General features: G+C 48.4%; 1 protein-coding gene across 1 annotated transcript; it reads right to left on the bottom strand.

Annotated features, from left to right (window-relative positions):
- Positions 1–762: 762 nt before the first annotated feature.
- On the bottom strand, positions 763–12,170 carry DNAJB13 (DnaJ heat shock protein family (Hsp40) member B13). The gene is made up of 8 exons (XM_019649436.1): positions 12,085–12,170; positions 9,749–9,852; positions 8,590–8,751; positions 5,604–5,761; positions 4,507–4,620; positions 3,326–3,439; positions 2,278–2,354; positions 763–1,635 (listed from the first exon to the last, which is right to left on the bottom strand). Exons 1-8 carry the CDS (start codon positions 12,150–12,152, stop codon positions 1,482–1,484), a joined length of 951 nt encoding a protein of 316 aa, XP_019504981.1. The 5' UTR covers positions 12,153–12,170; the 3' UTR covers positions 763–1,481.
- Between the last annotated feature and the right edge of the window lie 697 nt (positions 12,171–12,867).

Here is a 12,867-nt window from a genome sequence, read left to right as displayed (position 1 = left end):
ATTTCATCAAGGGCTAGTTTCACCATGAGAAAGCGGTTAGGAGCAGGCTTTACTGCTGCCCTATAGGACAACTGAAGTGCTGGTTTCACAATGTAGACCCCACACCCTCATCCAGTTGCTGGTCTCCACCTGGTTCCTGCCTCAGCGCACCATCAGCTTCATTCGTCATCTGGTTTACACAGGCCTGCAAGATAGGGGTTGTAATCTACACATCCGAGGTTCAGAGAGGTGAAGGGATTTGCTGAGGGCACAGCTGAGATGTAGCATACCTGAGGTATCTGACTCCGAAGCCGTGCTTTTTAATGACTGTAGAGATGCTCCCTACCCCTCCCTGGTCCAGAGCGTACATCTTAGGCTGCTGCTGCTGTAGCTTTCTCCCTGACAGGTTAAACATGGCTGACTAGTGCTAGTGAGTCCCCACTGAAGGAAAAAACCTTACACTAATATGGTGCTTTGAATGGTGGAATCCAAGCAATACAGACAATATGGGGCCTCTTCTGGTACCTCAGAAGTCAACAAAAGTGGCCACATATTCAAAGACTCCCTGTCCTAGCCCACACCCAAACTCGCAGAAGGGAATCACGGTACAAAAGAGCACACCACGCTGTTGACAGAAGGCAGGTGTGGTGTATACAGACCCAGCTGGGCCTGGAGGCTGGGACTCCCAAAGGCCACATAGGCTGCAATGCTGTAACCCTGAAATCTAAGTGAATTCACCAAGCACTCGCACACCAGTGACAGTCCTCACAAGCAGCCTTCGAGGGATTATGAGCTCTGTTTTACTGACAAGATAGGCAGTAACATCCAAGAGGTCAGTGGCAGGGCTGGGAGCAGAACTCAGGTCTGCTTCCCAGACCACACTGCCTAGAGGCAGCCCAGGACCCACTACACAGACAAGGGAGTGGACACTGGCAAGGTAGAAAGCCATTTTCATCACAGTCCTTTGTGCTGCCTCTCTAAGCGGGACGGTTCTGAGAAATGGCCTTCAAGGTTCTGACAGATTTCCACTGAGCCTTGTCTGACTTGACACAAGTGTTCTCTGTATTTCTGTTTTCCTGAGTATAATGTGGCCATGTCACACTGTAGAGACTGCCCCTTCTAAAGATCATGTGTCATGAGAAATGGCAGAGCTGGAGACGCAGGCTACACAAAACTGCCCCACACTATTAAAGTGGGAGCACAGAAGCTCTGAACCCTCAGGGACCTGGCCATGCCCAGAGTTAGGACAGGGACCCTCTGCTCCACAAGAACTATATGAAGGTCGTCTCCCTCCAACACACTCTCCTGGGTGTAGCTGGAGGATAGGAAATAAATCTTTATTATTTCAGTTTAAAAGTCCCAGGCCATCCCATTCTCATGTCACATCCGTGCAATGGGATGGCTCCCCTGAACAACCTGACACTGTGTGGGGTAGGAGTGGGGTAAGGCCCAGCTAGCCTTCTCCCCCACCCCCACCCCCACTCCAGCCCTGAGCCCACCAGTTACGTCAGCAGTGCCTGGCGCAGTATCTGCTTCTTCTGGGGGGTGAGGCGGGTGGGGAACTGGATGTCAAAGAAGATAAAAAGGTCCCCCTTCTTGGTTGGGTCCTCTGGCAACGGCATCCCCTCACCTGGCACCTTCTTGAAGTACTTGGGACTGAGATGGGAGGATGAAAGAATGGAGTTTAGAGGGTACTCTCAAAGCAGCACATCGACAGGTCCCATGCCACCCTTGCTTACATCACCCAGGCACAGAGTAGTCACCACAGTTTCCACTACGTGGTGGCTTTTTTCAACCAAAACTGGATGGGAGGAGAGGAGGCTGGTTTGTTCCAGACAGCTTGCTCCCTGAAAACACTTTTACACTCTCTGGTGGAAGACTCCAGAAATCTCCTTTTAGATATGGGAAACAGGGCAAGGAAGGAGGGAAAGCGAGCAGCCTCTGGGGTGAGGGTGGGGAGTGCTGGGCTGCTGAGCAAAGCTTCCTTTGCAGGGGACCTTTCTTGGAAAAGGGCTTAGTGGAATCAGCTCAGAACTCTAACAAGAGGCTTTGGAGGATGGGAGATGAAGGCAACAAGAATTGCCCAGCACTGGGAGCCTCTAGCCTCTACAGTGGTTTCATGCAAGTTAGAAAATGGACCTCCATTTGCAAGGCAAATGCAGCCCACAGCTTGGGCAGAGTTGGGGCTGGGTTTCGGTTGTGCTGGGTGCAACCTATAGTAGGCCAAACTGACTGATACTACCCTCTATGGCTCAGGCCAGCTGTTCTGCCTACTGGTACCCAAGCAGATGGACTCACTGGATGATGTCATTGATGGGGATGTTGAGCAGACGGTCATCTAGGGTCCTCACCTCCACGGTGCAGCAGGTCAGAGCCTAGGGGACAGTAAGGCTGAAAGTGGGAGTGGGGAAGGTCCCCATGGCCATTCTGTTTAGAAGGTACTTTATGATCCTCTTCTGTGCTAGGCCCTGAGCTGGGCCTCAAGGAGACAAAAAGATGCTCAGGGACTGACAGGTGGGTGAGCCAGACAATTACCTGCCCTCAAGGAGTTCAGTCTGGTAGGTAAGACTGACGTTGATATGTGTTTTGATAGAGGGAAGTAAAGGGGTTGACAGGAGCCAAGGAGGGGCCCTCAAACCATTCTGGGGTGGGGCAGGAGGCTACACAGTGCTGGTAGCAGTTGATGAGGGCTTAAAGGGTGAGAAGGAGCTTGTCAGTTAGACAAGGTAGATAGACAGCACTCTAGGCAGAGGGTCTGGCATAAACAAGAGAACAATGGTGTGAACAAAGGAATGTACCCAATGGGCACTCTAAGTGGCACAGTGGCTGGAGGGCAGGGGCTGAGATCAGTAGGGGCCAGATTGTGGAGGGCCTCAGATATTTACACAGGAGTGTGGAGTGGGCAGATGAGTGTATGAAAAGATGCCTGTAGGCAAGAGCCTGGAGGAGATGAGCAGGGAGGCAGGAGAGCCACTGAGGTCTGCTGCACAGGTCCAGGTGCTCAGACCCGGATGGCCGGGATGAACAGACGGGGACCAAGTGGAGAGAGATTTGAAGGTGGAATTGACAGGATTTAGTGACTGTAGGTGGGGTAGGGGAAGAGAATCAAAGTCTAGGCTGGTGCTCAGTTTCTTGCTTGGATTGTGAGGGTGTGGAGGAGCCACTTATGCTCAGGAGTGAAGATAGCCATGAGGATTCTGTGTGGCACTCATGTCCTGAAGGCTGTGCCTTCACTGGGGTGAGTGGAGAGTGAGGCCCTACTTGCCTTGGGGCCTCCCATGGGTGGGGGAAGGAGGGGTTTCACTCTGATCCGCCCACTCCCTGCTCTTCCACTTTGGCCACTCACCTTGCCCAAGGGGATGCATTTCACAAAAAAGAGGTTGTCATTCTCCCTGCGGAAGTGAGGGTGTAGCTTCTCCTTGACAATGAAGATGATGTCAGCTGGGATGATGTTGGGGCCCTGTGCAGAGGAGGCCAAGCGGTGACAAGGACTAATTGGCTGTGTGACCTTGGCCAAGGTCCTGCCTCTACTGGTCTCCATGTCTTCATCTGAACAATGAGGAGATCAGACAAGGTGTCCTGGAAGGACCTTTTCAGTTTGGTCCCATAGCCTCTCCTCTGAGAAGACTACCCAGATGAATCCTGTGCCCCCACCCACCCACTACTTCTCCTCTATTGAGCATGCCCACATTGATGGACTCAGCCCGAAGGGGGCAGAGGCTTCCTTAGATGGTGGGTGGAACACTGAGCTGGGTGTTCTGTAAAGTCCCTGTCCTGCCAAGCTTCATTAAGTCACCAAAAATCTGCTGAGGTCTCTCCTGGGCACAGGATAGAGGAATCAGACTGGCCCCTACCTCCAAAGAGCTCCCAGTCCAGAGGAATAAACAGACATGCAATGAATCCTCAGCAGCCTCAAGACTGTGGTAAAGGGAACCCAGAGGCAGGAGCTCAGAGAGGTGAAGACCCAAGTGGGGAGGTCAGGGAAAGCTGCCCAGAGGGGGAGCATTGGAGCTGAGTCTTGAAAGGATTCTGGGGAAGTAAATGTATAGGTGAGAAAGTGGGCAAGAAATATTGGCAGAGAAATTAATCTCTCTAGGCTCCAAAGACAGATATCACTGCTTTGGACAAAAATTTTATATTTTTATTTAAATAAGTATTTAAAATTATTAATAAGTGGTTTCTGAGTAGCTCCTAATAGTTGGACTTTATTCAGAGAAACATTGAAGAAAATTAAGCACTAGAGTTAGGACTGGTTTCTCCTTTCAACTCTTGTGGTCTTGCCTTGGGCAATGTCCTCCCCTCTCTGAACCTCAGTTTCCCACTCTGCAAAATGGGGAGAAGCACTCACAGAGGCGTTGTGAGGCTCTATCTCTTGGAAGGGACATTAGGGATCATCTTACCCACTGCAGACTGGTCTCGGGCTCACAGGGGTAGGAAGAAGCATCGCCTCCTTCCCCCTCAGTCTTCTCACCACATGAGCCCAGATAACTGACCCTAGGACTGACCTTCAGCTTCCCTTCTTCTCACCTGGTCCCCTTCCTTCTCAAAGGTGATCCTTGTGCCCTGCCTCCAACCAGGCTTCACATCAATTGTGAGGATCTTGTCCTTGATGGTAGAGGAGTAACCATCCTCGTTCATCACCTGTAGTGGGATAGCAGGGGGAGGGGGAGGCTTGCTTAGGATTTCCCAACATGAAAGAAGCACCGAGGGATCTGTCCCCAGGCTCAGTCCTCTAGCAATGGAGAGAACCTTCTCTGAGCCATTCCCACTCCCACCCTATTCCACTGGAACCAAAAACAAGGATTCCAGAATGGCCCAGTATGTCGTAGGCTAGGGCCTGAGATACTAAGCAGCCACCATCAGTGGATGAAGCCCACAGCTCTAGCCCTAGAAATCACATGGCCCTGGCCACTAACAGACGCGCAGTGAACATGTACTCAGTTCCTCTCTCCCACCCCAGAAGCTCTAGCCCTGAGCCTCTGGCTGGTCTCTTAATCCAGAAGGTAGAAAGACATGGAGATCAACACACCTGAGCCTCACCTGAAGCATTCCCCTATTATGTCATCCATTCATTCCCCAATCACATGCCCAGATGGGTGCCATCTGTGGAAAGCATGGCTGCAGATGGCATCTCCTTTGCTGGGCAAAGCTTTGAGGAGCCCTATTCATGTGCTAGCACAGGGCTGGGCCATGGAACTGAGGGTTTTCCTCAGCCAGTCCCCTCAGCAACTGTCTCCAGGCCCATCCTCCGTTCCCACACTGTTCCTTCTTACTTATGTGGCATACATTTTGATGAAATTCTGGGGGTATAGCCTGAGAACGCCCAGAGGGCAGAATTCACAGGAGAGTTAAGGGATGTGACTGAGAACAAGAGAAAGATCCTCTCCCAGTTAGAAATTTTGCAGAGGAAATTTCTGCACTAGGAAAGAACTTGGCTAATATCCCCAATGGCCACTTCCAAACTTCAGATTCTAAAATTTTGCAATCCTAAGTCTCCGGATCTAAGATGGCATGATTCCATCAGAGATCATACCTGAGGTCTCTAGTTAGAGTCAGGGAGAAGTGACTGTTAGGGTTAGAGGGGGCAGGTGGTGGCTCCAAGGAGGAGCAAGGTAAGTACTTACCCTGCGGGAGATTTTTATTTTCTTGGTGCAACCAAAAAATAAGTCCTCCAGGGACAGGTAGAGGTCTCGTTCAATTGGGGGGTCCTGTTTCTTGACCCCTCGGCCCCGAAGCCCCCCAAAGTTTAAATCCACCTCATTTCCTTTTGCATCAAAAAATTCTGCAGGAGGTTGCGAGAGGAGAGGACCAAGAGAAATTGCATCAAGAGACATGGATTGATAGACACTCCCCACCCCACCCCTCCACCTTCAGTCCTCAAGCATAATACCCGGGTTCCCATTCTCACCTGGAAGAATCAGACAATTTAGGCCAAGAAGCTATCCTGAATTTCAGATCCAATGATTATCATCCCTTACCACTCTCCATTGTCTCATCCCTCTCTGTGAATATTCTCCCCCACTTTCCTGACTTCCTTTCCCCACTACTTGGGGAAGTACCCCCCCTCAACTCTGGCTGCCTCAGGAGAGGAATGCCCTCTGGAGGCAGAACCTGGTATTGCCAAATTGACTCCAGCTGTTTGCTTTTGGCGCAGAAGATTGTAGCATGCCAGTATTCCCTCCCCTCCCCTAGGCTCCACTCCCCCTCGCTGTCCAGCCCAGCCCAGTCTAAGACCACTGGAGACCCATGACTCAAGTCAGCAGCTGAGATGGGGGAGAGACAGGGTTTGTCCCTAACAAATCTGAGAAGTCACCAGCATACGCCCAACTCTTTTTTTCCTCAACTTCTTTTGCCCCTACTCAGCTCTTACACTCATCAGTCCGCCTGCTGCCCTGCCCTTCCATCCAGGGGCAGAGAAAGCCGCTGTCCCTTGATGTGCTGTGAAATCCTTTGGGCTTCAGTTTCTCCATCTGTGAGATGGAGTAATAGTGCCCGACTTGCCTTCCACCGTTAGGATTAGATAACACAATGATGAAAAAGAGGAGCTAAAACTTGCTGAGAGCCTACTAGGTATCAGGTGCTGTTTTCCGCTCATTACATTATTACCTCATTGGCTCAGAGGCCAAATAAAACAGTCCCTCTTCAGCTAGTAAATAGTAGAGTTGGAACTGAACCCAGGGCGATTTGACTACAGAACTTGTGCCCTTAACTACTACCCTAGATTGCTAGATGTGAAGCCCTTTGTAAACTGTAGAGTCAGGAGACATTATCATAATAAGATTTTCTGTACTTTGCCTCCCATGGTTAGTACCATGGAGTGAACTTCACAGGCTTGATGGTGCAATCACCTTAGGCTGAGGAGGTCAAGGTGGCATCATGCTATGTCCCCCTGAGATGTGATGTGTAAATGAGAGGCCTGTGAATTACCTGGTCCCTCTTGCATTGCTGAATTCATTTGTTCACCTAGCACCTATGGTATGCCGGGTCTTAGACACCCCATTAACCAGGTCACAGACAGCCCAGCCCCTTGACTCTGCAGGGAAATGGGACACAAGAACCCCTATGGTGAATCACTGTAGTAGTATAGCTCCTGGGCCCTGCTTAAGGGACCATCAAACCCTGAACTTGACCTTCTGTAATGAGCAATGCCCCTGTACACTCTGGTTTGGCTCCTCTAAGCTGTCTCTTTTCCATGTACCCATCCCTGGCAGGAATAAGTCCACTCTAAGACATTTTTCTGACTGCAAAGTCCTTTTCATAAACATTATCTCATTTGATAATGACCTGTGAGCAATGGAATATTACAGCCATTAAAACAGTGAGAAAGCTGAGGTTTCAGAGAGGTGAAGAGATATGCCCAGGATCACACAGTTCATAAGTGGCAGTGCATGGATTCGAAACAGGCCCTCTGAATCCAAGTCCCTTGCTTTCCCCAGTTGCACATGGAGTTTATAAACTCGGCTTCCTCTGGCAGACAGGTGAAGGCAATGAACAGTAGGAGGTGTCTCTCAGGTGGAGGCGCAGTGGGCTATATAGCCCACTTCTCATAGTATCATTGAAAAGAGAGAACTTTAGAAATGCAGAAAGGCTGTAGTATAGCCAGGAAGAAAGGGGCTGGGGGAGCCAGGTAGTGAAAATCTAGCCTCTGTTGAGTTGCATAACTGAAGCCAGGAAGACAGGTCTAAAAGGTTAACTGTCCTTGCAAGATGATTCTGAGCCTCAGAAATTAACTCTTTATCAGTCTATCTGGGACCTAGGATCATCCACCCATCCATCCATGTACTCATCTGACTAACACACACCTGTACAACAAAATCTTATGCAGCCATTAAAATGAATAAAGTAGATCAGTATACAATATAATAAATGTAAAAAAATCAGCATGTAGGGCCGGCCGAGTGGCGCGATGGTTAAGAACTCGCTTGGGATGCCAGAGGACCCCGGTTCGGATCCCACATATGAGGGCCAGTGACACTGCCCTCTACAGCTAAGATGCTGAACAACGGCTCAACCTGGAGCTGGGCTGCTGTGTGTCGCCGGCGACGGCGTGGGCTGCAGTCCCTGTGGCAGTGGGTTGCCATGGGCTACCGTGTATAGCCAGCAGCCAGCGTGAGCGGCCATCCAGAAGCTGGTGACTGATCTGCCTCACCCGGGAAGAGCGCAATGATGGTGCCAACTTGGGCCAGTGAAGCAACATCCTCCACAACTAGACTGAAGAACAAAATGACAGCAACTTGTCTGTCCCCCTTCCCCCAATTCCCCAGCACTGTTCCCATCCCCCCAATTCACCAATAAAAATCTTTAAAAAAAAGAAATCAGCATGTACAATGTGGTCCCATTTCCTTAATGAAATAAAAGGCTTATGTAAAAATAAATATTTGCTCATAAATATATAGAATATTTCTGGAATAATACATAAAATGTTAACAGTGAGTGGCTGCTTCTGGAGAAGGAATTGAGGGTGAGAATTTATTTCTTCCTTAATAAATTATTATTATTATTACTTTACCATGTAATATATATATGGAAAAAAAAAACTTACTTAAAGAAAAGCATCTTTACAGCTACGTCTTTTCCCAGTAAAGCAAGGGGGTAAGTAAGACCTCTTACCATCAAAGGGATTGTCTCCTCCGAAGAATTCATGGAAAACCTTTTCAGGGTTGCCGTGAAAGACATAACCAGTTGTCCATGGGGTCTGGGATCCAAACTCCAGAGGAATCCCGCCCTTCAGACTCTCCTCTCCAAACTTGTCATAGATGGCTCTCTTCACAGCTGTGAATATATGTCACCTTGAGAAGGGGTTGAGCCTTGAGGGCTAAGATAGCTGGAAGGCTGGGAAGAAGGAGGATACGGGGAAGAGCATGGGGCAAAAACAGCCTTATTTCTAAAGTGTATGCTGTCTGGCAGTCTTTGGAAGGAGAATCTAGAAGTTAGGGGTTTAACTGTGGGTGGACCTAGGTATGGACCCATAGCCCAGAGGAGAGATGGGGAAGGCTGAGGCTTGTTTGGGGATGGGAGGGGATTGGAGTAGGAATGGAGAGGTAAGGATCAGGCAATCCTTCTGGGATTTGGCTTAACCCAGTCATCATAGCTGCTATCTTATCTGGGGGTAGATAGAATCCTAGAACCTTGAAATTTTAGAATCTAAGAATTCTAGAGCTTCCAAATTCTAGAGCTTTTAAATTCTAGAGTCTAAAGTCCTGAAAACTCGGGGCTGGAAAAACCTTAGTGATCTGGCCATTCTCCAGCACGGTGTCCTTGATTTACAGTCTCTGGGATAAGCCTTTAGGGAAACCCACGTGGGCACTGCCCCAGGCAGGAGTGGAAAATCATGTTCCCCACTTTATGCATGCTGTCCTTTGGGGAAATGGAAATTTAGCTACTTAGTAAATCTGGCGGGAACAACCTGGGTCTCAACCTCAGCCTTCTTCTCTTGGAAGAAAGCAGTGAGCTCTTTCCATCCCTGCAGGGGACAGGTGGGGCGTGGGGGGCGTGGGGAGACCTGCCAGCCCTGCCTTGAGCAGCCTGGGTGAGCACATCAGCCTGATCCGGGCATGTTCCATGCCATGTCTTCCACCTTAGCTTGTGTTCTACTGAGAAAGGCAGTTCTTTGTCCCTTTTCTTTCTAACTTTGTTTCAATTCTGCTTACTCTGTTAGGGCCCCTCAAAAAGCCCAACATTCAGAGACTTAAAGAATGATCTAAATGGAGAGTTGGGACAGGGGAGGTGTGCTGGAGTGAACTCTCCAAGCTCAGCCCCAGTCACTCACGGTCACTCAGCACATCATAGGCCTCAGCTATTTGCTTGAATATCTCGACTGAGGATGGCTCAGCGGACTTCAATGGGTGGTTCTTAAGAGCAAGTTTCCGGTACCTAGAGGAGGGAGGGTTAACACAAGTCATAGCAGCTGACATGTTCCTGAGTGCAGACCATGGTTCAGAGCTGGCTCTGCTGTCCATTGCCTGGTGGCCTCTCAGAGATTTGATGTTCCCAGCGATGAATCAGGACTGTGGTGGTCAGGGTGCACATTCCCTTGAAGAGAACCCAGTGCAGGGAGCACAGCTTGACAGCCCCAGTGGCTGTCCTCTTGGGCATTTGTGCTGAGGCTACACCTCCCCTGTTCCCCCACACTCCAGCTGTTCCCAGCCAGTGCCTATTAGTGCTGGCCCACGCCAGCAGGACACAGGACTCATCCAACACGCAGCCTCTGCTTGAGAACTCCCCACCAGCTTGGCTGAGATTTTCTCTAGAACACTCTGCAACCCTCACTTGCTATCTCCTCTCCACTCTCCCATGGGCCTCACAGACTCAATGAGCCCAAACATAAACACATTTTCATTTCCTAATTTCTTCCCCATTTGTCCAGCACTGCACCCAGAAAGCTGAGTATTTGGTTGACTCCAAGTTCTCCTTTGTCCCTTCCATCCCCACTCCATCATCACCAAGGCATATCAGTTTTTCCTTCTAACTAAAGTTCTGTTGTTCCTGCCTCTTCATCCCTACAACTATTGTAGAATCAGTTCTTCTTGTTTCCAGTTTTCCCTTCTCCCATCCATTTTGTGTGCTGCTGTTGGATTGATCTCTCTTTCTTGTTAAATTGTTGCTTCTAAAATGCTTCCTGACCAAGTCATTCTCTTGCCTAAATCCTTCACTGGTTCACCCTTCGTCTTCAGCCTAAAAGCCAAATGTCTGTAATATTCAAGCCCCTGCTCCTCTCTCTGGTAATTTTAATTTGTTCACAGAAGGAAGCAAGCACAATGTTTATCTACCCTGCCATCTTGGATCTCCCTCCAGAATTTTTTATATAATGTTCTTTGCTCTTACCACGATAGTACCCAGTACCACCAACAGAATCACTGGCTTTGAGTTCCAGTGCTGGGGCAGGAGCTGGAGAAGCGGCAGGGACATACGGTGGAGAACTGAGTTGTCTGGCTTTGGGATGGAGGGACAGCTTTCTCCCTGGGCTTATCTTTCTGCATTCCAACTGCCCTCCATTTGTGACTTTTTTCTAGATGGGTCCCACTGTCCAATATAATGATCTGAACAATAGGTAGCATCACACACTCTCCTAAATTGTTCTCTAATTATTTAATGAGTTCGTGTTTTGTTTCTCCAAAGATGCTATAGACTCTCTCCACTTACCCCATTTAGATCCCCTACAGGAGCAGGCCCATGGTAGGCAACTATAGTAGGCACGGTGTCTGAATACTGGCTCTGCTGTTTACTAGGCAGGTGACCTTGGCACCTACCTCTCAGGGTTGTTGTGAGGATTAAATGAACTAATGATAAAAGGTTCTCAGAACAGCAACTGCACAATTTATTAAATATAGTTATTATCACTATCCAACCTTAACTAATTGAATTAACCTAGATTCCTCCCTTTTTCTTTACCCTCCAATGATCCAATTAATTGCCAAGTCCATTCTCTCCCCTCTCACCAGCCCACTGCCCTACTTCATGCCTCATCTTTTGCCTTGATTTTCATGACATCCTTTGAAGAGAGACCCCTTCCAATAGAAACTTCCACAGCACCCTGTACTTCCCCTTTTGTAACACTCATCACACTTGTGACTTATTCAACACCTGTATTCACCAACAAAGTTGCATCTCTAAGTCATGATTATATCTCCAGCTGCTATAACTGCACCTAACCCATATGGTAGTTGTTCAATAAATATTCATCAAAAAATCTTTTTCAGAAAAAAACGCTTACTCCTGTCCTGGACTTTCTTAGAAATGGACCACAAAGTCCCTAAGACTTGATACAGTTTATTCAATACCAAAACCCAATGTGATGGCCAAAAAAAACTTGTAACACATCCATCTGGTTAGGTCACTCTCCTATTTGCAATCCTTTGGTTCTCCATACTCCTCAGAATAAAGTTCAAATATCTCCTTTGTCCCCATTTCATTGCTAGGAAAACCAGGGCACAGATTAGAAACCCTGACCCAGCCCAAAACCTAGACGTAGGTGTACAAGAAGCAAGAGAATGAAAAAAGTTTACTTTGCCTGCCCTAAATTGTGCAGAAAAGCTCAGTTTGGAAGAGATGAGGGTGGGGCCTGCCCCAGCACATCCCTCAAGCCTTGCTCTTGCCCCAACTTACGCCTTCTTGATCTGGGCATCCTCTGAATTACGAGTGATCTGGAGTATAGAGTAATAATCCTGACCCATGGCTGGCTGGCAGTAGAGCTGTTAGTCTGCATTCCTTGGTTGTCCGGACAACTGTACAGGGGCACTCTGGGAGTTGTAGTCCTTGCCTAAGCAAACCACGTTCTCAGCTCTGCCTTACAGAAGAGCAAATGAAAGGATAGGAAGAGCTGGGGCTGATTTTGTGACCCTGATAAAGGTCATTCAACTCAAAAACCAGAGTTTTTTTAGGAGAGTAGCAATTAGTGTAATTTAAAAATTTTCAGAACAAATACATTTCACTGTTTAAAAAATATTTTAGATTTTCAGACAAGTTGTGAAAATAGTACAGAGTTCCCAAATACCCCACATCCAGTTTCCCCCATTAATATCTTCAATGAGTATGGTACATTTATTACAAATAATAACCAACATTGATCCATCATTTATAAGAGAAGTCCATTATTTATTCAGATTTCCTAGTTTTTTTAAAAGATTTTTTATTGGGGAATTGGGGGAGGGGAACAGCGGTGGGGAATCAGGGGAAGGGGAACAGACAAGTTGCTGTCCTTTTGTTGTTCAGCCTAGTTGTGGAGGACATCGCTTCACTGGCCCATGTTGGTATTATCATTGTGCTCTTCCTGGGTGAGGCAGATGGGTTGCCGGCCTATGGACGGCCACTCATGGTGGTTCTTGGAAGCTCACACCGGCTGCCAGCCACTCACGCTGGCTGCCAGCCACACACAGTAGCTTATGGCAG

This window comes from Hipposideros armiger, unplaced genomic scaffold (assembly GCF_001890085.2).
Source record: "Hipposideros armiger isolate ML-2016 unplaced genomic scaffold, ASM189008v1 scaffold_132, whole genome shotgun sequence".
NCBI classification, from domain to species: Eukaryota; Metazoa; Chordata; class Mammalia; order Chiroptera; family Hipposideridae; genus Hipposideros; species Hipposideros armiger.
This window is presented reverse-complemented; position numbering and strand designations above follow the sequence as displayed.